Source organism: Narcine bancroftii, chromosome 5 (genome assembly GCF_036971445.1).
Source record: "Narcine bancroftii isolate sNarBan1 chromosome 5, sNarBan1.hap1, whole genome shotgun sequence".
In the NCBI taxonomy this organism is placed as follows: Eukaryota; Metazoa; Chordata; class Chondrichthyes; order Torpediniformes; family Narcinidae; genus Narcine; species Narcine bancroftii.
Genome location: NC_091473.1, coordinates 182,652,261 through 182,679,997, shown reverse-complemented (window position 1 = coordinate 182,679,997; position 27,737 = coordinate 182,652,261). Strand labels below are relative to the sequence as shown.

Below are 27,737 nucleotides of genomic sequence, written 5' to 3'. Positions count from 1 at the left end.
GATAGATATAACGGAAAATTATAATAGAAGAAATAATATAAAGATAGTGGGCCTTAAGGAAGATGAAGAAGGCAAGAATATGAGAGAATTTATAAAAGATTGGATCCCCAGGGTCCTGGGAAAACCAGAATTACAGGAAGAAATGGAAATAGAAAGGGCACACAGAACATTAGCCCCTAAACCACAACCACAACAAAAACCAAGATCCATTCTAGTAAAATTCCTAAGATATACAACAAGAGAAAATATATTGGAGAAGGCAATGAAGAAAATAAGAGAAGACAAAAAACCACTGGAATACAAGGGTCAAAAATTTTTTTTCTATCCAGATATAAGATTTGAACTCCTGAAGAAGAGGAAGGAGTTTAATGCAGCAAAAACGATCTTATGGAAAAAAGGTTATAAATTTATGTTAAAATACCCAGCAGTACTTAAAATAGTTATTCCGGGGCAGCAAAACAGACTATTCTCGGATCCGAAGGAAGCACGAAAATTTGCAGAACAACTACAAAAGAGGCAGAGAGATGAAGAGATGTAACGAGAGCAAAAATGACCATGAACTATATGTGTGTATGTAGGTATATATATATATATATATGTGTGTGTGTGTGTGTGTATGAATCTAAGAAGGGAAAGAAAGGAAGTAAGGAGGGAATTAAGAGAGTGACCTTTGTTATATATGAAGATTAACATTTTTTCTGGGGGGGCTGGGTGGGGAGGAGTTACGGTCACTGCGAAATCAGTTGATGCTTGCAAGTGAATTCGCAAATCCAAATGGAGAGGGGAGATGTGGTTGCCCGACAAGGGACAAAGGGCAACTCAGGAAGGGGAGGGGCTACTGGGGTTAAAGGAATTTTAGATAGGAGAATAAGGGAAATGTGTTCAAAAAAAGAAAGCAGAAATGGATAAGAAAGGAATGTGGTGATTAGGAAATTGAAAGGAAAGATAAACAAAGTATGAAATGGCTATGTTGAACTATATGACTTTAAATATTAATGAAATACATAACCAAATCAAAAGGAAGAAACTGCTAAATTTACTGAAAAAAGAAAAAATTGATAGAGCATTCGTACAAGAAACACATCTAACTGAAATGGAGCACAAGAAATTAAAGAGAGATTGGGTAGGACATGTAACAGCAGCGTCGTATAATTCAAAAGCTAGAGGAGTAGCTATATTAATGAATAAAAATGTACCAATCAAAATAGAAGAGGAAATAATAGTTCCAGCAGGGAGATATGTAATGATAAAATGTCTGATATATTCAGAATTTTTGAATTTACTCAATGTATATTCACCTAATGAAGAAAATCAAAAATTTATGCGAGATATCTTTTTGAAGATAGCAGACACGCAAGGGAACATACTAATAGGAGGGGATTTTAACCTTAATTTGGACTCAAACATGGATAAAACTGGGAAAAAAACTAACAGAAAGAACAAAGTAACCAAATTTATAATTAAATTGATGCAAGAAACGCAACTTTTGGATATGTGGAGGAAACAACACCCAAAGGAAAAGGAATATTCATATTATTCAGGCAGACATAAAACATATTCAAGGATGGACCTATTCCTGTTATCAGCCCACATTCAAGGGAGAGTTAGGAAAACAGAATATAAAGCTAGACTATTTTCGGACCACTCACCACTGTTATTGGCAATAGAGCTAGAGGACATCCCACCAAGAATGTATAGATGGAGATTAAACTCCATGCTACTTAAAAGACAGGACTTTAGAGAATTCATTGAACGACAAATTAAAATGTACTTTGAAATAAATACGGAATCAGTGAAAGATAAGTTTATAGTGTGGGATGCAATAAAAGCATTCATCAGAGGGCAAATAATAAGTTATGTAACCAAGATGAAGGACTACAATCACGAAACAGAGCAGTTGGAAAGGGAAATAGTAAATATAGAAAAAGAATTAGCAATGAAGGAAGACACAACTAAAAGAAGAGAATTGTCAGATAAAAAAATAAAATATGAAACACTACAAACGTATAAGGTGGAGAAGAACATAATGAAGACAAAACAAATATTATGAACTAGGAGAAAAAACGCACAAAATTCTAGCGTGGCAGCTTAAGACAGAACAAACGAAAAGAATGGTATTGGCATTAAGGAAAAAGGACAAGCAAATTACATATAATCCAACGGAGATCAATGAAAAATTCAGGGAATTCTACGAGCAACTATATAAAACTGAAAACGAAGGGAAAGAAGGCAAAATAGATGAATTTCTAACTAAAATTGAACTACCGAAATTACAAAGAGGAGCAAAATAAATTTATAAAACCATTTGAAATAGAAGAATTCAGGAGATAATAAAAAAAAGCTACCGAACAATAAAACACCAGGAGAGGATGGATTCCCAATAGAATTCTATAAAACATTTCAAGATTTATTAATTTCTCCCCTTCTGGAAGTAATCAACCAGATTGATAAAACACAAAGCTTACCAGATTCATGCAAAACAGCAACAATTACACTAATACCAAAGACAGGGAAAAACCCACTTGCACCAGCGTCATATAGACCAATGTCTTTACTTAAAACAGATTATAAGATAATAGCTAAACTATTAGCAAACAGATTAGCCGACTATGTACCAAAAATAGTAAATCTAGACCAAACTAGATTTATTAAAAAAAGACGAATAACAGACAATATCTGTAAATTTATTAACTTAATTCATGCTGTAGAAGGAAATAAAACTCCAACAGTAGCAGTAGCTTTAGACACAGAGAAGGCCTTTGATAGAGTAGAATGGAATTATTTATTCAAATTACTACAAAAATTCAGCTTACCAGAGAAATATATTAATTGGATTAAAGGATTATATAAGGGGCCATTGGCGAAAGTGACAGTAAATGGATATATATCAAAACAATTTAACTTAAGCAGATCAACAAGGCAGGGATGTCCACTATCTCCCTCATTGTTCCCGTTAGCTATAGAACCACTAGCAGAACTGATAAGAACAGAAAATAAAATAAAAGGGATAAAAATAAAAGAGAAGGAATATAAAATCAGTCTATTTGCAAATGACATCATAGTATACTTAACAGAACCAGAAATATCAATAAAAGAATTACATAGGAAATTGAAGGAATATGGAGAAGTATCGGGGTATAAGATCAACGCAAATAAAAGTGAAGCAATGCCAATGAATAATGCGGATTTCACAAAGTTTAGAAATCTTTGGCTTGGCTTCACGGACGAAGATTTATGGAGGGGGTAAATGTCCACGTCAGCTGCAGGCTCGTTTGTGGCTGACAAGTCCGATGGGGGACAGGCAAACACGGTTGCAGCGGTTGCAGGGGAAAATTGGTGGGTTGGGGTTGGGTGTTGGATTTTTCCTCCTTTGCCTTTTGTCAGTGAGGTGGGCTCTGCGGTCTTCTTCAAAGGAGGTTGCTGCCCGCCAAACTGTGAGGCGCCAAGATGCACGGTTTGAGGTGATATCAGCCCACTGGCGGTGGTCAATGTGGCAGGCACCAAGAGATTTATTTAGGCAGTCCTTGTACCTCTTCTTTGGTGCACCTCTGTCACGGTGGCCAGTGGAGAGCTCGCCATATAACACGATCTTGGGAAGGCGATGGTCCTCCATTCTGGAGACGTGACCCACCCAGCGCAGCTGGATCTTCAGCAGCGTGGACTCGATGCTGTCGACCTCTGCCATCTCGAGTACTTCGACGTTAGGGATGAAAGCGCTCTAATGAATGTTGAGGATGGAGCGGAGACAACGCTGGTGGAAGTGTTCTAGGAGCCGTAGGTGATGCCGGTAGAGGACCCATGATTCGGTGCCGAACAGGAGTGTGGGTATGACAACGGCTCTGTATACGCTTATCTTTGTGAGGTTTTTCAGTTGGTTGTTTTTCCAGACTCTTTTGTGTAGTCTTCCAAAGGCGCTATTTGCCTTGGCAAGTCTGTTGTCTATCTCATTGTCGATCCTTGCATCTGATGAAATGGTGCAGCCAAGATAGGTAAACTGGTTGACCGTTTTGAGTTTTGTGTGCCCGATGCAGATGTGGGGGGGGGGGGGGGCTGATGGAGGACCTCAGTTTTCTTCAGGGTGACTTCCAGGCCAAACATTTTGGCAGTTTCCGCAAAACAGGACGTAAAGCGCTGAAGAGCTGGCTCTGAATGGGCAACTAAAGCGGCATCGTTTGCAAAGAGTAGTTCACGGACAAGTTTCTCTTGTGTCTTGGTGTGAGCTTCCAGGCACCTCAGATTGAAGAGACTGCCATCCGTGCGGTACCGGATGTAAACAGCAGTTTAGAAATAATCACCATTTAAATGGCAAACACAAGCAATCCGATACCAACATATTAGACTAGATAATAATATAGGCCATCTATACAAATTAAATTATCAGACATTAATGAAGAAATTACAAGATGACTTAGAACATTGGAAAGATTTACCACTAACACTGATAGGAAGGATAAATTGCATTAAAATGAATATCTTCCTAAGGATACAATACCTATTTCAATCGTTACCAATTCCCTTAACAGAGAAATTCTTCAATGAGCTAAAGAAAATAAAAATGAAATTCATATGGAAAGGGGGGAATCCGAGGATAATGCTAGATAAATTAACGGCTCCGTGTTCCTTCCTGCAGGAAAGTCCTTCTCTTTCTTCTCCGGCCACTTTTCTCCAGTTCTTTTTACTTTCTCCTTCTTGGGGCCATCTTCTTTCTCTTCTCTGTATCTTTCTCTTCTATTCTATTTTTGTTCTGCTTTGCTTTCTCCTATTTTCCAGGAGAGGGTTGGTTTCCCCGAGCGGCCACGACCCCAATCACGTGCCTTCCCAACATTGGGGAATTTCAAGAGAGGAAACCTGACGATATGAAGGAAGTTGACTCGGCTGCATCTGGCCCGGAGACCAGGAAGAGCAGCTCAGTGTCGGAGTGTGAACAGAGACCAGGCGCTTCTCTCCCTCTCTCTCTCTCTCTCGGGGATGGCGGGGCTGTGGCTCACCGCGCTCGCCGCTTGTTTCCTCATCCTCTGGGGTGAGAGTCGCTCTCTCGATTTGCGCGGAGCCGCGGTGCAGCTCGCAAGGGGCGACCGGGCTCGTCCGGCGAAGCGGTGTCGCCTTCTCCCTTAACGCCGAGTTACTCTCCCTCAGGTGAGTCGCAGGGTTTGACCATCCACACAGACCGGAGTCGGTTCAATGTCACCGCCGGCGGCGACGCGACCTTTTCGGTGCGGCCGTCAGTGAAGGTGAGGTCTGGGAACTGGGGTTTCAAGGACAAAACCATTGCTTCGTGGTTCGGTTCATCTGTAGATGTGGATAATGCGTTCACTTCACGGGCTGAGTTATTCCTCCCCAACGGGTCACTCCTGCTGAAGTCGGTGACCACATCAGACAGCGGGGATTACAGCGTGACCATGACTCCAGAGGTCGGGGATCAGCAAACAGCGACCATCGCTCTGCTGGTCATTGGTGAGTGAGACGTCGATCTGGCTGAATGATTTATTTTGCGGCGACTGTTACCGTTCCCGAGGTGAACACACACACACGCACTCACCGCCACCCCCGCGCAGAATGTCTCTCACCAGGTCTCCACCTCTCTCAGATGTGATGTGCCTCTTACAGTATTAGTGGACATGCTCCAGCATAAAATGGTCCCAGGTTTCCTCAGTATATCACATCCCTCTTTCTTAAAACCATATAACCATTTACGGAGTGGAAACAGGCCTTGTTCGCCTTTTGAGTCTGCACCAGTTCACTGATTTTGTGCGCCCATTAATATTTAAAAAATTTATTACAACTTTAGGTTTTTATAAAATAAATGGTTCCTACTTCTTTATCTGCAGTTGCAGTTAAGAATTAACTCTTCTATTTCCACATTTGCGGATCTATATCCTGTTCAGTGGAATCGTGCTGGTGGTAGGATGTTGCTTTGGACCTTGTTGCCACTGTTTGGATCAGCGGTTCTCCTGCCGCTCGCTGTGCAGTCGTTGTGGTGTTGCTGGTCGGGGTTTCGCGTCGTGTCCCCTCATTAGTTGTCGGAATGACAGAAGCTGCTGATGCTTCAGGGGCTTTTTGTGTCAGAACTGGTGTTGGGGGAATGTGGGTCCTGTTCCTGCCAGATTCTGTCTCAACGATGTATGACCTTGGCCTCACAGCTATTCTAACAATCTTTGCTGGACTCCAGGTTTTATATCACTGGTTCTTGAACATGCACATGCTGCCCTGTGAAGAGTTCTGGTAAATGATTGTGCAAGTTTGTTAGAATGTTGACAACTTCCCTCTTGTATGTTCGTCAACTTTCTTCTTATTTCCTCTTGGTCGTCTGGTGAATAGATTTTGCTTGGCAGGGTTGTGTTGTACTTTCTACCATTCAGAAGGTCTGCTGGGGCTTTCATGTCGGTCCTCAAGGCTGTTGCTCGCACTGACAGAAGAGCAAGGTCAGGGTGTTCTGTTGACTCTTGGCACTTAGTGAGAGTGTATTGAATTTTCTGTACCCTCCTCTCCATGAACTCATGGCCTCCTGGGATGATGTGGTGATGATCAACCCATATTCTGCAGCTATTTCTCTGAATTCTGTGATGGAATATTTGGAGATATTCTTAGGATATAAATTGGGAAAATTCGAGTAGGTCACGCACACCTTAAAACATATCTTATTTGAAATACTGAAGAATTCATATTCAGTGACTTTACAGAAACTATGGAAAATGCTATGCACATTTCACAAGTAGATGCTAATTGAAATGATGTCATGATTGAATGGAGTGGTCTTTCAAGCAACAAGCAGGAGACACACTGTCTGTTGATAGCTCTTTGTAAGGGTTTTGACAGAGAGCACAGAAAGGTCACTGCTGTGTTCTTGTTTACCTAAAACAACAGATGGGAGCAGATGACTAACTCCTATTGTTTGCTGGAGAAAGAGGGGTTTTTGCAAATGAGAGAGAGAAGGACACGTGGCTGGCATTTGAAATCACAGAGAGAGGGAGAGAATGAACACTGTCAGCCAGGAGAAGCTTGTTGGAACTGAAACAGAAGTTCCAGAGTGGCGGATGGCTGGAAGTGCTATCTGACTGATGTTTCTCTTGGAAAAGGTGCAACAGGAAGGAGTTCTGTGCTAGCCTGAAAGAAAGGGGTTACCATCTGGAGAACCCTGATGGGGCAAGTTTCATCAGTGAGACATTGAGGTAACTTATGGTAGTACCTTAGTGTCGAAATCCTGGAACAACATATCTCTCTCTGCAAACCCTACAAGAACCTTCCTGAGTGGTAAACAATGACCTTTTGAGCACCAAAGCCTGGTGTGAGAGATCAGTTACACTGATCTTTTTGAGAGGTCAGTATCACTGATCTAAAAGAGAAGAGTGGATTGTGAGAGATGAGGAAACTTGACATAAAAATATGAAAGATGGGGAAACTAGTGCAGACATGTGGAGTGATGGATTAAACTCAGTATGAACAGGCTAAGCATGGAAATTAGAATGCAGGAAGCAGAGTCAGCCTCTGTAAGATAAGAATCTTCTAGGACTGGATCAGTGAGGCCACCTTATGAATAAGATAAGGAGAGGTAAGGAATAATAGAATGTAGGAAGTTGAGATAGTCTGGATGAGATAAGGGTCTCCTAGCCCTAGACAGAAGTACCAAGTTCTACATATATAATTAGTAAACCATACACAGATTTATCAAGTTATGCATATTTAATTAGTAAACCCTAGACAGGATTAGCGAACTCTGCATATGAAGAGACTGTAGCTCTGAGAGTTGGAAAGGTGTCAATGGGGACAAGGGCAAGGTTGTGAATAAGGACAATGGGGATAATGACATGAGAAGACACCCTGGTCCTCCAAGTCCACTGAAACTACACGTAGGCAGGAATGTAAGGGGGAGGGTATCCTGATACTGAAATTCACTGTATAAAAGTTGGGTGAGCCCTAGTGTATGTGTGTATTCCCAGGGTAAGGGGAAGCACCCAAATTTGCATTGTTGTTGTAATAAATGTTCTTTGTTCTCAGTTTTTGTCTCGAGCAATTTCTGTTAAGGTACATCTATTTCTAACATGGTGAACTTTATACATGTTAAATTCTGTACACAGTATAAGAATTTCCGGCAAACAATGAACATGGAAGATTGAGAAGTGAATTGAACTGTGAACCAAATAACATTTCTTAATTGTGCACACACATTACATACAAGTGCGCTAAGAATTAGAAGGGGGTTATGTTTGGTAGTTTAGTTAATAGTGATAAGTTAAAGTTAGATTCTGTTTTCATGTTTAAAGATAATTAAAAACAACTTTTGTTTAAGTAACTGCTTGTCGTGGTGAATATCTATTGCTGCTATGTTTTGGGGTCTTGCGGGCTTGTAACAATTCATGCGATGTGAACTGGGTCTGTGACTGATAATGTTATATTTTATATTGTTTTAAAGGAGATAAATTGTGGCAGGATTTTTTTAAGAATAGGTCACACACAAACACTTCAAAACGGATCTCATTTACAATGTCAGAGCTCTGTTCAAGCCAAACAGTTCAGGCTCCAGGTGCCTTTGCAAAAACATTGTTGGATACCTATAAGGACTTCACAAGTAGGTGTTCATTGGACATTCTGTGGAGTAAAGGATTATTGTTTTGGAATCTCCAAGGTTTGCAAAGCCAAAAACTGTCCACACTCTCATGAGGGGACAGCCCTCATATCCTCGGAACTTGATTGAGGTGCCACCTGTAGCCTGCTGTAAGTGTCTTCTCCGTGGAAGAAGGGCCAACACTGGGTGCGGTACCCACGGTGAGAAATCACCACCCTGCCGCGGCACTGACAAAACCTCTCAATTCGAGGACTCAACCACTCTGCAATAAAGAGCAAAGTGTCGCTGATGAGTCTGGACTTTATGGACAACGTCCCAGCTGTGTCTCATTTCACTTTCCCGTTATATTTTCAGAGCCTGTGTCTAATGTCACTGTAACACTCAACAATTCAAATCCAGTGGAAGACAAGGATACAATACTTCTCACTTGTGATGCTCAGGGCACTGTGCAGACATGGATGTGGTTCAAAAATGACCAGCCCATCCAGGCAAATGACAGGATATTAATATCTCCAGTGTCTCGTCATCTGACAATAAGCCACGTTAATAGAAATGACACGGGAACCTATAAATGCACCGTAGGCAATGACGTCAGCAAAAGCAGTGCAGAGACCATCGTGAAAGTTAACTGTAAGTATTGAGGTAGTTCGAGAGCAGATGACAGATAGACATGGACAGTCAAGATGGCATTCAATGTCTGCAGAGAATTCTGGACCAGCTGTAAAAGTGGGGTGAAAATTGGCAGATGGAAGTTAATGCACACAAGTGTGAGGTGTTGCACTTTGGAAAGACAAACCAAGAAAGGACGTACACAGTGAAACAGTGGGGAACTGAGGGGTGCGGTAGAACAGAGGGATCTGGGAATACAGATACATAATTGCCTGAGAGTGGCATCACCGGTAGACAGGGTCATACAGAGAGTTTTGGAACATTGGCCTTCATTGAGTATAGGAGATGGGATGTTATAGTAAAGTTGTATGAGACATTGGTGAGGCCAAATTTGGAACATTATGAAAAGTAAAACACAAATGACTACAGACATCGTGGTTGAAGTAAAATCACAATGCTGGAGAAACCTAGCAGGTCAAACAGCGTCCTTTATATTGCAAGGATAAATATACATCAAGCCCAAAATTTAGTCCTGTATCTTTAACGCTGAATGTAAATGACACTGTTTGACCAGCTGAGTTTCTCCAACATTATGTTTTTAATTTAGAGTATTGAGTACAGTTTTTGTAATCTAACCACAGCAATTATATCATTAAAATTGAAAGTGAAGAAAGGATTTACAAGAATATTTCCAGGACTTGAGGAACTGAGATATAGGGAAAGGGTGAACAGGTTGAGACTTTATTCCCTGGAGCGTAGAGCAATGAGGAAGATTTGATGAGGTATTTAAAATGAGGGGAACTGACAGAATAAATGGAGTCTGGCACTTTCCACTGAGGGTGGATGAGATACAAACCTGAGGACTTGGGTTAAGAGGAAATGTATAGGGCAAGATGAGGTGCATCTGTTGAGAGGGAGAGTGGTGACAATGTGGAACAATCTGCCAGGTGAATTTGTAAATGTGGGCTGTATTATTACATTGAAGAAGGATTTGGATGGATTGCCAGATGGGAAGCGAATGGGCTGGGTGCAGGTCTGTGGAACATGGGAGAATAATAGCTTGGCCCAGATAACCGTGGCTGAAGGTTCTCTCTGGTGTAATATTCCATGGTTTGCACACCATGTTAGTCGTTACAGAATCGACAGACCATCTCGATTTCTTTTTGTAGATGGACCAGAGAACATCCGAATTGAACCGCAGGGTCCAGTTGTGGCCGATATTGGTTCGAGGGTCACAGTAACCTGCTCTGCGCTCTCAGTTCCCATTGGTGAATTTTTCTGGTTCCTTGGGACAAATAAACTGCAGTCAGGTCAGGCATTTACCATCAGGTCATTGCAAGCGGTTGACCGTGGAAATTACACTTGTCAGGTCAAGAACTCCAGAACCAAGAAGAGTATTAATCAAATTGTTGAAATAACACTGCGAGGTGAGTAAACATTTCCCTCTGCGTTCTCCGTGGATTACGTTCATAACGTAAGCAGGAGATGAAGCGGTCTAACCATTGGCATAACTGCACAGGTTACGTCAATGTTTCTCTCTGCATTCCACTTGGATTGACTGTAAAAGTTCCTTACAATTGTTTTGTGTGCCACCTGCGCCCCTCTTCAGCCTGGTATGCTAATCAGAGAAACATAATGCAGGGCTGAATGTGGAGCTGAACAGGGGTGAGAGACTGTGCAAAGGGATTTACTGAGGAGCCAAGTGCCAGGTAATGCCCTCACTTCGATCTCTCGGGGGCAAGGTGCCCTTTCAGTTTTTGCTAATGCTTTGTTAATTCAAGAATGAGTTAAGGTGCTCAGTTATGTTAATGGGATGGGTGAGGGGGGGGTGGGGTGAGTCCGTTTCGTGGCTTCAATACATAAGATCGAAGTGTCCCGTGTCTGAAAGCGGGGCCAGTCCTAGTCAAATGCAGATTCGTTTGACAGCGCCTTCAGTTTGTTGACGGCATCGCTGGGAGCTCAAGTCATCGGGGATGGTTCTCGACACCCACAATTTTGGCTAGTGCTGGTGGACTGGTACTAGATCTGCAGGGTCGATGTCAGGGCTGTTGTTTCTCCTCGTCGTATATAAATGATTTGGATTATGGAGAAGACGGCTTTTTGTGACTATGTTTCAAGATGATACCAAAATAGGACAGAGATGAGGCGAACGGCCAAAGAGGACTATTTTGGGAAGTGGACAGTTGTGCACTTCGGTAGACTTAATTAGATGGGAGGAAAATTCAAAATCCCAAGGTGTAAAGGGACTTGGGAGACGTCGTGCAGGATACCCTGAAGGTGAACCACCGGGTAGGTGAAAAAGGCGAATAGAATGTTGGCGTTCATTTTGAGCATGTAACAGCAGGGGTGTAATGTTAAGGCTTTCCAGGCACAGGTGAGACCTCACCTGGGGTATTGGGTACAGTTTTGGGCATCTGGTTTTGGAAAGGAGAGGGTTCAGAGAGTATTCACTGGAATGAGACCAGGAATAAATGGGTTTGCATGTGAGGAACATTTGTCGGCACTTTATTTAAATTTTAAAAACATGGTACATAAAATTACTAAACAATACAAAATATTAATACCTATAATGGAAACACCTCTAACCCCCCCTTACCCACAAAACCCTCTCCATTTATATACCCCTTACCTAAAATCACCCCTATACTCACCACTAACTACCCTTTTGAAAAGGAAAGAAAGGAGAAGTGAACTATAATATCAGATAAATATTGTGGATTGAGACTTTGAACCACAACAAGGCAGAAGTATTCAACGTTTTAAACCCATAGAGGCTCCAAATAAAGCCCCAAATTTTCCGATAGCTAAATAATTATCTCGTAAATTATATGTAACTTTTTCCAATGGTACACAAGATCTCAGTTCAACAACAAAATCTGTACACAATGTACAAATAAAATGAATGTAAACAAACTGATAGTGCATTACATAGAGGAAAATACAGATAGAGGTCTGCAGCCTGCATCAGGGCATAAGAACATCACAAACAGGAGAAGGAGGCGGCCATCCGGCCCGTCGAGCCTTCTCCGCCTTCGTGGCTGAGCCAAGGAAAGGCTCATCTCAGCCAACCTGGCTTTTACCCACATCTCTTCATTCCCCGACAATATAAAAATTTACCCAACCTGGTTTGAAGTTCTCTCGGCGGCCATGGGCCTTCCAAGTCATCAACTATCGTAGCGACATCCCTGCTGGTCCACGAGAGTAAGAGTAGAGCAGACGCAACGTGCCGAGATTAATGAAAACTGACAGACGTTGTGTTCTCACCTGTTGGTCATAGAACATAGAATATTACACCACAGCACAGGCCCTTCGGCCCACAATGTTGTGCCGACCTATATAAACATACCCAAAATTAAGTTAAGTATTGGCTCACTCTTTCCCTTTCATCCCTTTTCCATCTCTTTTTAATCACCCTGTTGAACCAGCCTCCGCCACCACCCCTGGCAATGCATTCCAACCACCCGGCACCCTCTGTGTTAAAAGAAAACCTAACCCTCACTTTGTACAGACATCCGCTGGTGTTGCTCGACCTGCCCTGGGAAAAAGGCGCTGGCCATCCACGTGGTCTGTTCCTCTCGTAACCTTGTGGAACCTTGTTAACTCACCTGAAGGGCTGGTGAAAATTCAGTGTGGTTCCCTACATTCTATTGATTGCTTTTAAAGTTCTAATGTTCTTTTTGGAGCAACTTTCCTTTATTCCGCATGATTTAATAGTCAACCTGTCGGTCCCAAAAACAATGAACATGGAAGAGTTGGCGGGCAAAATAAACTGAACCGGTGGACGAAGTCCAGGGTTCAGACAGCCAACGGCACTGGTTCTTCCCACTCACATCCCACTTTAAATATTCCCCATGTCATCAGTGCTTTGTGATTGCAAAGGGATTACTTAAAGAGGGATGTGGGTGGGGGAAAAAAAAGTTTGAAAACCACTGTTTTAATTGTCCCTCATTGACTCGCTATGTGCACTGTTTCCAAACTCGAAAGGAAATGGGCCAATGACCATTTTTCTCAAGCAAAATATTTCAGTCACAATTGGGTCTAGAGCAGTGGTTCCCAACTTTCCCTTCCCACTCACATCCCACCGTAAGCAATCCCTTACTAATCACAGAGCACTGATGGCAGAGGGAATACTTAAAGTGGGATGTGAATAGAAAGAAAAAGGTTGAGAACCACTGGACTATGGGAAGGCAATGAAATGGACAACATTTGGGGTCTGAAGCCTGCATCAGGACTCGGGTGAGGAATGAGCTAAAGAGGTGAATGCTAGCTCAATTTTGACATTTGTGAAAATTTGTTCAGTTATCTGGGTGGCAGAGGTATGAAGGGATATGGACTGACTGCCGATCAGTGGATTTAGGGGAATAACAGTTCTGCACAGAAGGGTCAAAGGGTCTGTTTCTCCACTGCCGTGATCTATGAATGGTGGAAGGTGACGGAGGGAAGGATGGAAGGAGGGTGGGATGGAACATTGTGGGATTTATGTGGTGTAGGTGAAGGAAAATGGATAAGAAAGGCAGATGATGGGTGGATCCAGATAAGGAACGGATGGTGGGCAGAGAGGAACGGAGGGGGAGGGGATTGAAGGCCGGGCAGTTTTAACCCATGAGTCCCACTCAGGCAGGAACAGAGGGGGAGGGGACAGGTACCCACTGAGTTGAAACCCTTAGTCCTACTCAGGTGGGGGAGGGGAAAGAAAGTGGGGTTTGGGTGGGGGGTGAGATGCTCGGAAAATCTCCTTCACTTGGTTATGTCTCAATACACGCTGCTACCCTGTGAACTTATTCACCCCTCCTCCTCCCCAGAAACAAACCCACTTCCCCTTCTGCTTCCTTCCTGTTAGCTTCCATCCCATGATGTGACATGGCTCCCTTGTGCACATTTTCAGAACGACTCTCTCCTGGTGGTTTGTCGGCTGGGGCGATAGCTGGCATCGCGATTGGCGTTATTGGTGGAGCTGCGATGGTCTGCGGGTTGGTCGTGTGGTTTGTCAGGAATAATATGAACAGGTAAATGCACTTCATTCAAATGTTTCCTGCATTTTGATTAAACACGACAAGGGTGTTGTCCTCAGGCGACAATTGTAATTTGCAGCTCAATTTGTATTTCATACCCTTTGTCAGCTAATCGGTCACTGTTTCTACAATACAGGACGTTGTTCAAAGTCAGGTTAAGATAGTTGTCATCTGATTGCACAAGTGCAACACGGCGAAACCGCCTTCTCCGGTCCTCGGTGCATAAACACAACCAGACATAGCACAAACGCAGACAAATAATAGATATGCAGGACAGGTGTTTGAAAAACTCGGCAGGTCAAACAGTGCCTTTATCTAGTAAAGGTAAAGATACATCACCAACGTTTCGGGCCCGAGCCCTTCATCAAGGTGTGGGGGAACATGCGAGATGTCCGATCAAAAAGGGAAAGGGGGAGATGACCAAACAACAGGGGGACATCTTTCAAGCTAACAATATTAAAACCCAAGAAACAGCCCTTCTGCCCTTCTAGTCTGTGCTGCCTATTATTCTGCCTAGATCCACTGACCTGTACCCAGTCCGTAGGCCTCCATGCCCCTCCCATCCATGAACCTGTCCAAGTTCTTCTTCAATTTTAAAATTGAGTCCACGTTCACCACTTTTGCTCATTCCACACTCCCACCTCTCAGTGTCACTCAAATCTCCCTCAACGTTTCCCCTTTCAGCCTGAACTCATGTCCTCCGGTTTGTATCTCACACACCCTCAGTGGAAAAAGCCTCATTGCATTTGCTCTGTGTATACCCAAGGAACACAGCCCTCCCGTCGGTGTGCAAGATCTCGACCAGATACAGAAAAGCTTCCAGGAACGACTGAAAGCCGGAGAGGGTTCGGGTGAAATTCGCACCTGTGGAATCAGTCCTCGGAGAGACTGGGGTTTGAGGTCAATTTCACTCCATCGAGGATATCCACAAGGGTCGTTGACTTTATTAAAGCAGCCCCTATCCCCTGGGACACCCACCTCCCAGACTATTCCCTTTGCACTCTGCTCCCATCGAGAAGGAGGTCCAGGAGCCTGAAGACGGGCTCCCAGAGGCACAAGGACAGCTTCGTTCCCCCCTGCCTGCACCCCCACCGCCATCAAATTCCTGAACCCCAGACACGGCCTCACTTTTAGTGATCTATTTTTGTTACTTTTTTCCAGTCATGTTGTCAGATGGTTATAATATAAATGTTTGCACGGTGGCTGAATTTTACCACTTGTCCAGAACAATAACTTCTGATTCCGATTTGGATTCTTTTCCCTCAGGAGGGCGCCTCCAGGGAGACGTGCGGCAGAAATCACCGCGGGAAGAAACAGTGAGAGAAATCCTTTTCCCATCCCCACGATACTCCTCCCTTAGAAATACCACCAGCTGCCACCGCGCTGGGAATTGATTTGGGAAACTTTATCACACGAGGGAGGGCAGTTGGAGTCTCATGAAGGGGCAATAACCCCACATCTTGGCTTGTTGGTTTTGGCGATTAAGGTTCGAGTCTCCATTTATTAAGAAGACAGGAACATGGGAGCAGGAGACAGCCCCCCGGCCTGTCAGGCCTTCTCCGCCATTCAATGAGACCAAGGCTGATCTGAAGATCATCTCCACTGACCTGCCTTTTCCCCATATCCCTTCATTCCCCCTCTATGTAAAAATTCTACGCAACCTGGTCTGAAATCTATTTACTAAGGTCGCCTCCTCTGCTTTAACGGGCAGTGAATTCCACCGAATCCCCACCCTCTGGTAAAAGCAGTTCCTCCTCCTCTCCGGCCAAAATCTACTCCCCGGTATCTTGAATCTATGTCCCCTCATTCTGGTCTCCCCCACCAATGGGTACAACTTACCTAGCACTAGCTGATTTTCATCATTTAATACATTTCCATAAGATCCCCTTTGGCAGCCCCTTCTTGCCCTCACGTCCTGGTTCCGATATCTGGCTCCCATGAGCCAGTTTCCAGTAACCTGTGTGGGTCATTTGACCACAATTCTCCAACCTGGCATTCCTGATTTTGATACTCGTAACTTCATGCTGATGGTAGTGGGTTGAATATTCAATGCGCTGGACGGAGAGGGACTTCAATAATTCCTTGAGCCCTATTGACGCAGCTCTCACAGTAATTGTTGTTGATAGACACCAGTGATCCTCGGCTGTCTGGACCAGTGGTTCTCAATATTTTTCTTTCCACTCACAATCCACTTTAAGTCATCCCTAGGCCATCAGTGCTTCATGATTAGTGAGGGATTGCTTCAGGTGGGATGTGGGTGGAAAGAAAAGGTTTAAAAACCACTCTTTTAATCGTCCCTAATTGATTCGTTTTATGCACAGGTTCTGAACTCCAAAGGAAAGGGGCCAATGACCATTTTACTCCAGCAAAATATTTCATTAACAATCAGATCTAGAGTGGTGATTCTCAACCTTCCCTTCCCACTCACATCCCACCTTCAGCAATCCCCCACTAATCAGAGCCCCAGTGGCCTAGGGATTACTGAAAGTGGGATGTGAGTGGAAAGAAAAAGGTTGAGAATCACTGAGTTAGACCTTTGGGTCGATACTTTGCAGTTATCGTCCCCCACAGTAATGCCTCCAGACAGGACATCCCTTTCGTGCCCCTGTAAGAGGTTGTTCAGATGGGGGCCGTTGGACTCGCCCACCTCAGCTTCCTGAGGACATGTGAGCACTGCTGCTCTTTCAAAGTGTTGCTATTCCAGGCTCTGCGTCGTTTGACCTGTGGCCCATTGAACTGTATTTGAACATAGAACATTGCAGCACAGAAACAGACCCATTGGCCCTTCTAGTCTGTGCTGAACTATTTTTTTGAATAGTTCCATTGACTAAAAGATGGTATAGAAAGTTTGTACTGAATCACTATGTTGTTAACTTTACAACGCTACTAATCTTTCTAATAAAATGGAACGCTGCCCTTTTATCAACATGATCTGCCCTATCTATATCCCTCATCAATTTTACAAACTTTTATTAGGCCATGCAGAGAAAAAAATCCAAGTTTGTCACTAATCCTGGCAAATCTCTTCAGCACTCTCTCCAAAATCTCCATATCTGTCCTGTAACGTGGAGACCAGAAATGCACACAATACTCCAAATGTTACCTAACCTAGTATTCGGCACCTACGGGGATTGGTAGATGCCTGATAAGTGCATTTTTCCTTGCTTGAGATTGTGTGATTGGCAAACTAACCGCCAGAAGGGGCCCAATTTTGAAGTTTCATGTTTTTTTTAACCTATTTATTTTCCGCCAAATTTTAGCTGGTTGCTTGAGGCTGCCACTTACTTGAATTCCAAATAAAGGGGTTTTTACTGTAGCTCAAACACGACTCCCTGGCTTTTATTCTGCATATCCAAATCGATGAAGGCAAGCATGCCTTCTTTACTACCCTGTCAACTTTCACATGCATCCCGAGATGCTCTCTACATCAAAGGTCCTGTCATTTATGTTGCCATACTATTAGACCTCAAACATAGCACATCTCATCTGTCCAGATTAAGCTCCATCTATTATTTCTTCACCCACATTTCAAACTGATTTATATCTTTCAGCCTTTTGAGTCTATCCACAACTGCACCAATTTGTGATGTTTGTAAACTTCCTAATCAGCCCACTTACATTTTCACAGAATCAATTATATACAGTACATCGCCCCTTGTTTCTCACCAACAACTGGGAACTTTGCAGCCCTGTATAAATCCGCACGCTACAAGCAGCAGAACAGGAGAAGCTCGTCAAGTCCTCTGATAGTACAAAGTGCAACCCAACGAAACAGCGTTCTCCGTTCCTCGGTGTAAAAACATGCAGACACACATACGGACATAGCACATATTTAGACCAATCTCTGCTGTACACATATGATAAATATTGTTTCATACATACAAGAGTTTCGGGAGGTCATTATGAGCTGTTCCTTTGGGCGTTCAGCATTCTCACCTCCTGTGGGAAGAAACTGTTCCTCAGCCTGGTGGTGCTTGCTCTGAGACCCCCGTATCTCTTCCATGACGGGACCTCCTGTGTGTTGGGGATGATGGAGGTTACAAGGGGTGAAATGTACAGGATGGGTGGGGTGTTTGAACCATTTTAATTTAATGCATGGATCCAAGGGGCCGGTCCTTCTCCTCTGCATTGCAGAACTTACTCTGATATGTAACTGGAGTGACTGAGTGTTTTGTATTCCCACAGATGCCTTGACCACAGATGCTGAAAGCACATCGCAGACGTATGAAAATATCCCACGGATGAATGTTCGTACTGTTGAACTTGTATGGTTTGGTATCCATGTTTCCCATTTTCGTTCCATACGCCACGGGTCAGAACGGTCAGAGCACCATATGCAAAAGCCCGAGGGAAATTCGACAGGTCATTCAGCGTATCCGGGAAGTAAAGGCGTAACCAATTTCTCGGCCCGAGCCCATTGTCAAGGGAGCACCATGTTTGGGGAGGCGCAGTGCCTCATTTGGGGGGGACGCAGCACCTCGTTTGGGGGGGACGCATCACCTTGTTTGGGGGCACACAGCACCTCGTCTGGGGGTCAATGCCCCCCCCCCTTGGCGCCGGCCCTGCATGCAGCAACTGTGGCAGAGGTGCTGTACCCATGGTCGATCACAATCTGCAGAGGCCACAGTGTCAATGGTCAAATAACTATGGTCCAGTGTCTATTATCCAATGTCTGGAACTGAATTCCACGGAAAAGTTAAGCAGGTTCGGATTTTATTCCCTGGAGCGTAGAAGTATGAGGGGAGATTTTATATTTAAAATGATGAGGGGGATGGACAGAGTAAATGAAGACAGACTTTTTCCACTGAGGGTCAGTGAGGTCCAAACCAGAGGACATGGGTTAAGGGTAAAAAGGAAAAGGTTTAGGGGGAACTTCTTCAGACAGAGTGTGGTGGGAATGTGGAAAGAGCTGCCAGCTGAGTTGGTGAATGCGAGCTCAATTTTAGCACGTAAGAAAACTTCAGACAGTTACAAGGTTGGGAGGGGTATGGAGGTCCATAGAGTGGGGGAAGGTCAGTGGGGCGAGGGGGAATTATAGTTCGGCCCAGATCAGAAGGGCCAGTTCCTGTGCTGCAATGTTCAGTGGTTCTATCCCTGAAGTCAAACACGCCCATGTGCATTGTCCCAGACGGCAATGAGCGTGAACATTTTTCGAGTTCATGTTTATTCTTCCCTGACCCTACATGTGGAACCAGAGGAAAGAGCATTTCTCTGGTCCATGGAGTACACTTAAACACACAAGACATAGCACCTCATAATCAGGTCAAGATAAAATTTCTGCTGAATATTAACGATGAAATTGGGGTAATTATCTGGGTCAAAGGATGCTGTTCATCAGTCTCATGGCCTGTGGGAAGAAGCTATTTTGCAGCTTGGCCATGTGTCTAAGAGGTGACCAAAGGTCGTCTGATAATTCTTTGAGCCCCATTGAAATGACGCTCCCGGTTAATATGATTTACCGGCCGTTTCAATAACCCTCTGTATTGACCCGGTCTGGTGCTTCGCAGCTACCGTCGCGCAACGAGGCAGGTGGACAGGACGCTCTCCATTGTACTCCTGTAAAATGTGGTCATGATGGGGGAGGGGTGGTGATGGATGTAACCTTGCCCTCTTCAACCTCCTGAGGAAGCGCCAGACCTCAGGAATTGGGTGTAACCCGGATAAATGTGTTCCTTGTACCCTTGGTTCATTTTCTGCTACTCCATCCACAGAAACCCAAACCGCCTCCTGATGAGAGCTCCACGTATATGGTAAGAGAAGTACTTTGTTCATTCCGTTCCGGCGTGTAGAAATAATACCCGGAGTAACCCGCTCAGCTACTGGAGACTTCTCCATCAATTAAGAAGGATTCCATCTCCCGTGTTCACTTTGCCCTGGATCCCGATGTTCCCAAATCCGCTCAACGCCCAAACGTCTATCGAGCTCAACATGGAATGGAGTAAAGACGTTGTAACATCGAACAGTGCGACATGGGGGCAGATCATCCGGCCCACGATGTCTGTGCCGAACACTATCCAGATTTAAGCAAAACCCTTTCTGACACCTGGTCATCTGTATTCCCTGTTCCCTGGATATTCGTCCAAAACCTCACATAGACTTGATACTGTATTATTGATCAAATGCACCGCCTCCCACCCCCTTGTCATCCCCATTACCCTCACCTGGCCATCCTTGACCTGATTGGATCATTCCGGAGCAGATCTCGGATCGGCTGATCTTTCACAAATCCCACGTTGGAGTTGGGGAATTGTCCAATAACAGGTGCCCTAATTAAACCCCCCCCCCCAATAGATCCTGCCTAATAATGTCACTTTTCCCCCTCCCCAATTCAGCGTGGTTCCACGAGATCCAGTCTTATCCTGGTTCATCACCAACTTGACATCCAAGTCGTTGTGATCAATGTTCACACGATGATCTGATATGGAGAGGCCGGTTCCCCTGTCAGGTTCATTACGAGAACAGGGTGTCTACTTGGAACATCTACGGACGGTTACAAGAAGCCCTCTTGGTTGCCCTGAAGATATTATTTCCCATCTAATCCTGTCGCTTCGAGCACGTCTCGGTCAATATAAGAGAGATTATATCACGCACTCACTCAATCTTATAGTTTTCCATTATCTGTCTGGATAGGTTTCCCTCAATCTCCCGGTGCCTATTCAGAAGCCGGTAGTGTCGCTCCATCAGAGTGAATTCCTCTCTACTCTCCCGCATTGCCCCAGCGCATGTGCTCCCTTTCAGTAGCTGCGCTTTGTAACCCATCCCAGTCACCTATTTCCCCTTGCCCCTCCATCATCCACTAAAAGCCATGACCATTCGGCCTCCAACCCTGTTCCTCTCCCAGCCAAATCTCCGTAACGGCCGCCTCACAATTCCCTTCCAATTCGATTGCCCCGAACAATCCCCTTTCGCCTCTGACGATATGTTTTGTGCATCGTTACGACCTCGTCATCTTCAACAGGGACTGAATTTGGAAGATCGATCCGTTTACAGTGACCTGAAAAGGTAACGAGGCAGAACGTTCTTGTAGCATTTCTGTGTCCACTCGATCCATCCAGTTTCCTATTTAACTCGATATGATCTTTTATTTTTCCGCTCCCACAGGTAACGCGACTGGTGAATCGAAGGTGGTCGTTGATTTGTGAACGTCGACCACCAACTGCATCCCATCGAGGGAGATGACGACGCACACCTTCCCTCTCATATGTCCGTGACAATTATTGTCCACGTCGCCCCCAGTGATTCCCGTTCTCTGCTGGTCACATCCTGGTGTCTGTGACATTATGACACCGTGAACACAACCCCCACCCTCACCCCTCTTCCCTCTCCACCCCTCTTCCCTCTCCACACTCAACCCCGTTCCATGCCCGCCGGAGAACTTGCAAACGTTTCTCGTTGTTGGGTGAAGTAATTCTTGTTTCTCTGTCGGTCTGCGCCCTCTCGCCGCGGGTCATCCTATCCCGTAGCCCCTGAAGAGGTGTGTTAATACCCCAATATTTCATTCACCAAGGCATGTATCTTCGCTTTCGCTGCCGGTCTGCTATGTGGGAATGTAAACAAGTTTGATGGGTTCAAAGAGCAACAGGTCTGGATACAGGAAGGGTCTTCATTGAAACACATGTAATGGGATAATAACAGGGTTAACACACACCAGTAATTTCAATTACACCGCACAGTCCAACCCAGTCACATCGAACTTTGCACTTACCGATAGCAGGAACTGCTTACACAAGGATATGACAACCCAGTCACATCAGATCCAATTACCGATTTAGCAAGTGTTTGTCAGACTCATCACAACCAACGCCACTGCCCACACGTTATCTGGAATAGCTCCACAATGCGCAACAACCCCAATCCATTGGTCGAGCGCACCTGACCAAGCCTCTCCAGCGTTTCCACAGTTCGCGACCAGGAGTGGAGCAGGGTTCGCTGAGAGGCAGAAGAGAAAGAGCTGCTCCGCATGGTGGACCTTGCAGCGAGCAGGGGTGGGGGTGGGGAGTCCAGCCCAGGTTATCACTAGATGTTTAAAGAGGCCAATGGTCAGGTATGCACCGATGGGTGGGTGGAGTCCAATCTTGATTGGCAGGAGATGCAACTTCCTACGCCATCCGGGATTCGGCAGCTGATAAAGTGTCATCCAGGTGTCAAGCAGCACCAACCCTCACCCACCCCCACCCCCTGCCCGGCGAGTCGAGCCCATTCACGAGAGCAAGCACAACCTCGGGGTTGACTCCACAACGCACGGATCCTGAAAACGTCTCCGTTATCGGTGTTGGGGCATCCAACTCGACCCGTGAGGGGCAGAACCTCTACCTTTATCCAGTGCCGTCAGGAGACATGGACGCCGTGGTTCTGGAACGGCCCGGAAGACACGTGTTTGTAAGACACAGCGACCAAAGGATTTAGAGAGAGTTCGAATGTGCTTCGTGACGCCGAGTGCCGAATACATTTTTGATTTCGATTTCAGATTTGTTGTCAGAGTACGTACATGACCTCACATACAACCCTGAGATTTGTTTTCTTGTGGGCCCGGGTGAATTACCGCTAACTGGAAGTGCAAAAAAAAAACTGTACCCAAAGTACACAAGCAAATACATAAATGTGAACAAACTGACTGGAGGGGGGTTGGAGCGGCTGTTCCTGAACCTGGTGGGGGCGAGTCCTGTGGCACTTGCACCTTTTTCCTGATGGCAGCAGCGAGAACAAAGCGTGTGCCGGGCAGGGTGGGGGTCATTGATAATCGCGTCTGCCCTCCCGACGGTATCGTTCCCTCCCCCGTAGCACCTAATGAGCCACATATGCCTGGGATCGTCTGATCTTGGAAGCGAAGCAGGCTCAGGACTCAGAGGGGAATGATAGAGGAATTAGGGGATATGGGGAGAAGGCAGGTAGGTGGAGTTAGGTCATAAATTAGATCAGCCAGGATCGTATTGAATGGCGGAGCAGGCTCCATGGGCCATTTTTGGCCTACTCCTGTTCCTACTTCCTATGTTCCTATGGGAGACCGCCTGGGAACACCAGGTGCTGTCGGTTTCTGTGAGGGTCGCTGGACAAAGGGGCGACTCTTTGCCTTACGGTAGACAAAGTTAACGAATTTCAGGTACCTTGCATTCTAAATGTAGTATTACATGACAATGATGGAACCTTGACAGTGGGGAGGGTTTTGATCTCCTGGGCTGTGTCCATTACCTTTTGCAGGGCTTCGTGCTCCGTGGCTATTGGTGACCCCGTGATGCAGCCGGTCAGCGCACTTACCACCATGCCTCTGTGGGAATGTGCCACAGTTTCCGATGTCATACCGAACCTCCGCAAATCCCCTAGTTTCAATATGTGGTCTAGGAAATGTAAACGAGTTACTGAGGAAACAAAAAATTCAAAACTATTCAATATTTTTTAAAAATGCACATTTACATTTTTATAAATGTGATAAAGAACATATTAAAATTTCTTCCTGCACCTAATTTACAGATCACTATCCTCTGTTCTCTATGTCATCGATAGGGGGCGCTCTCTCCATTTACCTGCTGTGCTGTGGAGCATATTGTCCCGATTCATTGAAGGTTCTATTATTGTCCATGTTAAACTACATTTAGAATTGAACCTGCATGAAATTCTTTAAATTTGTCAAAGACAAAGTCCAGAGCCCCCCTCACAGAAATGAGGCCCCAACGAGGAATGAACGCTCGACTCCTGGTTCGCAAGGATAACATTCCCAGCAGGGTGATTGGGGGTTGTGTGCCCCAGCCAGTGGATGTCTCCACCGACATACTGAACATCTGCCTGAGTAGCGATGTGGTCCCTAAGTGTTTCAAAGGCGCAACCATTGTCCCTGTGCCAAACAAGTTGCCTGTGTCCTGCCTCGTGTCCATCATCATGAAATGCTTTGAGAGGGTCATTGTGGGGTACACCAAGCACCTGTTTAAAATATGTTTCAGTACAGAAAAATCTTTAGTTCCTTTAAACGACTCACTATTCCATTTCTACAAAATTAATTCCCCTTCAGTTTAAATCTTTGTCCTCTGTCTACTGATCCCACCCTCCCCCCAACTCTGGGCCAGAGTTAGAGCTCAGTGGTTAGAGCACTGGTCTTGTCAAGTGAAGTCAATTTTATTTATTGTTCATACCCTGCTCACTGGTAAAGGCGTTTCTCCAGGACCACAGAGAATATTTACATAGATATCAGTTAGGAAAGCAGTTCATGCATTAAAATATTAAGACATATACACTGAAAGTCCACGACGCACTATCCACATCTGTACTGGGAGCTCAGGAATATGTTGACTTGGGGGGGGAGGGGATGTGGGAAGCTGTTTTCCCCTCTGCATATAGATCCAACCGCTCCATGGACGATGCAATGGGCACCTCCCTCCATCTAGCACCCACCTGGAAAATAGGGACTAGTAGTCCAAATCCTATTTATTGACCAGCTCAGCATTTAACATACCTGATAGGGAAGTTGGGCCTGCTGGGTCTAAACACCTCCGTCTGCACTTGGATTCTTGACTTCCTGATGGGGAGACCTCAGGCAGTCTGGGTCGGAAACCCAAGACCATCACACTGAACACTGCCCCCCACCCCCCCACTGACCATTGATGGCTCCACTGCTTTTTTTTAATTGTTTTTTTTTGAAATTTTATTTATTAATTTTAACATATGAAGAAAGTAAGTAATTCACGTACAGAAAAAATACAAAATAAAGTAACACAAGTACAAAGTAACATAGTTAATAGAATACCAATCTCGGCATCTCCCCCTAACAACTAAAAACTAAGACTAAAAAGAAATATTTTTAACCCCTAAACCCACCCCCACGATAAAGAGTGAAGAATTAATACTATTGGTATAATAAAAAAAATAAAAAATATATATCTTTAAAAAAAGATCGATATACATAAAAAAACAAAAAAATTAATTAAGTTTTAATTATTAATCCAAAAAAAATCTTATTTTTAGAATATATATGAAAAAACAAAAAGAATTTAAACAAAAAAAAACAACTAATTATTTTAAAAAAATTTTTAAAAAGAATGAAAAAAAAAGAAAACATAAATATGGAAAAAATATATAATAAAAAAAGTTTTTTTAAAGAAAAACATGATTAATTCAAACTTATTTAAATTGTATATAATCAATAAATGGGGTCCACTTTAACTCATGAAAAGACATCTTGTATAGAAAAAGATATTCTTTCCATAACCAAACAAAACTTCATCTCTGAATACCACCTATCTAAAGACAATACATTTCTATTCTTCCAAGTAATCGCTATACATTTCTTGGCCACTGCCAGCGCTAAGTAAATAAAAGAGATCTGGTAATTATCTAATTCTAAATCAATCAATGGTTGCATATTCCCTAATAAAAATATATCAGGGTCTAATACAATATGAAGATTATATAGATTATTAAATACAGATTGAATACCTTTCCAAAATTGTTGTAACCGATCACACAACCAAACAGTATGTAAAAAAGTACCAGAAACCTGATCACAACGAAAACAAAGATCTGACTTACTAAAACCAAATTTTTATTTAATTTTTCGGGTGTTAAATATAATTGATGTATAAAACAATAATTAATCGTCGCCAATCTAGCATTAATCAATTTTCAAACACTATTACGGCAGATTTCAGACCAATCTTCTTCAGTTATTGTTAAACTTAAATCTTTTTCCCATTTAATTTTATCTTTATCCAAATCTATTTTACTTTCACTTTCCAACAAAATACGATACAAACCTGATATATAACCTTTTTTTTGGAAATGAGAGCACATATTTCTCAAAATCAGTTTCAGACAGTAAATTCATTTGACGACCACACACTTGTTTTACAAAAGATCTTAACTGATAATACACAAATATAGAATAACCACTTATATCAAATCGATGGCTCCACTGCTGAGGTCATCAAGAGTATCAAGTTCCATGGAGTTCACCTGACAGAGAATCTCACCTGGTCCCTTAACATCAGCTCTATCTCCAAGAAAGCCCAGCAGCACCTCTACTTCCTGAGAAGCCTGAGGAAAGTCCCACCCCCTTCCACATCTATAGAAGATGTATTGAGGGCATCCTATGAAACTGCATCGTTTGGTAGCTGTCCCTCCTCGGACCGCAAGACCCTGCAGAGAATAGTGAAGTCAGCAGCAGTTATCATTGGGAAACCTCACGCTTGCATGAAGAACATGGGCTGAAAACATTGTGAAAGGATCCACACATCCTACATGTAAACTTCTCTTTTCTGCCATCTGGCAGGACCGTAGCACTCTGGCCCTTATATCCTGAGGGGGAAACAGCTTCCCACATCCCCTCCCCCCCAAGTTAACAGGTTCCTGAGCTCCCAGTACAGATGTGGATAGTGCGTTGTGTACTTTCAGTGTATATGTCTTAATATTTTAATGCATGAACTGCTTTCCTAACTGATATCTATGTAAATATTCTCTGTGGTCCTGGAGAAATGCCTTTACCAGTGAGCAGGGTATGAGCAATAAATAAAATTGACTTCACTTGACAAGACCAGTGCTCTAACCACTGAGCTATCAGAGTCTCTGGCCCAGAGTTGGGGGGTGGGTGGGGAGGATCAGTAGACAGAGGACAAAGATTTAAATGGAAGGGGAATTAATTTTGTAGAAATGGAATACTGAGTCGTTTAAAGGAACTTAAGACTTTTCTGTACTGAAACATATTTTAAACATATGGAATAGAATTCATAATGAGAGAGGAATTAAAAATGATCAATTAACAAAAAAATGTGGTTAAAACAAAATCAACTTCCTTTTATTTTGAATAATTCTTTATTTGATCATTGGTGTGGTAAAGGTATACAGAGGATAAAAGATTGTTTCTCAGGATCTTTTTTACTTAACTTTTCATTAACGAAAAAATAAATACGATATACAATGTTTGCATATTATCAATTAAAATGTATTTGAAAAAGAGACTGGCAGCAAATTTGAGACTCGCTAATCAAAGTCAAATTGATAATATAATAACATACGTTTGTTTTTAAGGAAATTATTACTAAAATATATATATAAGCTACAAATGACTAAAGAAGATAAGATTTATATTAAAAATGCAATGGGAGAAAGATTTAAAATTCAGGAGGAGAGTTGCTCAAAATTATGTTATGAAAGTGTTACATATACAGTAAATGTTCATTATCAAATGGTTCAATATAATTTTCTTCATCAATTTTATACTCCATATAAGTTAAATGGACTTATAAATAATTATAAATCCTAATTATTCCAATAAGTGATTTCGACGTGCCAAAGAAATAGGGACATTCTTGTATTCCGTGTGGACTTGTGAAAAGGTTTTGGAATGAACTGAGTTTACTATTAGGGCCAATTAAGAAGATAAATATATCAAAGGATCCAAGAATATATTTACTTGGAGATATTTATGAAAAGGATACAAAAGTGAAAGTGGACAAATATCAAGAAATTTTTTAACCATATAATCATATCACAATTATGGCACGGAAACAAGCCAATTTGGCCCTTCTAGTTCGCACTGATCCAAGTACCCTCCTCTAATCCCACTTACC

General features: G+C 43.4%; 1 protein-coding gene across 4 annotated transcripts; it reads left to right on the top strand.

Annotated features, from left to right (window-relative positions):
• The first annotated feature begins 4,878 nt into the window (after positions 1–4,878).
• On the top strand, positions 4,879–22,688 carry LOC138764300 (carcinoembryonic antigen-related cell adhesion molecule 6-like). 4 transcript variants are annotated; one of them, XM_069940040.1, is made up of 10 exons: positions 4,888–5,020; positions 5,137–5,454; positions 8,918–9,193; positions 10,342–10,599; positions 14,058–14,178; positions 15,451–15,500; positions 18,370–18,431; positions 19,896–19,934; positions 21,143–21,186; positions 21,286–22,688. In XM_069940040.1, the coding sequence occupies exons 1-10, from the start codon at positions 4,969–4,971 to the stop codon at positions 21,287–21,289; spliced, it is 1,224 nt and encodes a 407-aa protein (XP_069796141.1). In that variant the 5' UTR covers positions 4,888–4,968; the 3' UTR covers positions 21,290–22,688. The 4 variants fall into 4 exon arrangements, 3 of the variants coding, with proteins under 3 accessions (XP_069796142.1, XP_069796140.1, XP_069796141.1); XM_069940039.1 differs by lacking the exons at positions 21,143–21,186; positions 21,286–22,688 and adding an exon at positions 20,517–21,134 and having other exon boundaries at positions 4,886–5,020; XM_069940041.1 differs by lacking the exons at positions 8,918–9,193; positions 21,143–21,186; positions 21,286–22,688 and adding an exon at positions 20,517–21,135 and having other exon boundaries at positions 4,879–5,020.
• The last annotated feature ends 5,049 nt before the right edge of the window (positions 22,689–27,737 follow it).

Excerpts from the sequence above, each read along its gene's own strand:
- LOC138764300 (XM_069940039.1), top strand. The coding sequence starts at position 4,969 with ATGGCGGGGCTGTGGCTCACCGCGCTCGCCGCTTGTTTCCTCATCCTC. Across the intron at positions 5,021-5,136 it reads TTGTTTCCTCATCCTCTGGG|GTGAGTCGCAGGGTTTGACC; the intron begins GTGAGAGTCGCT and ends ACTCTCCCTCAG. Across the intron at positions 5,455-8,917 it reads CATCGCTCTGCTGGTCATTG|AGCCTGTGTCTAATGTCACT; the intron begins GTGAGTGAGACG and ends TTATATTTTCAG.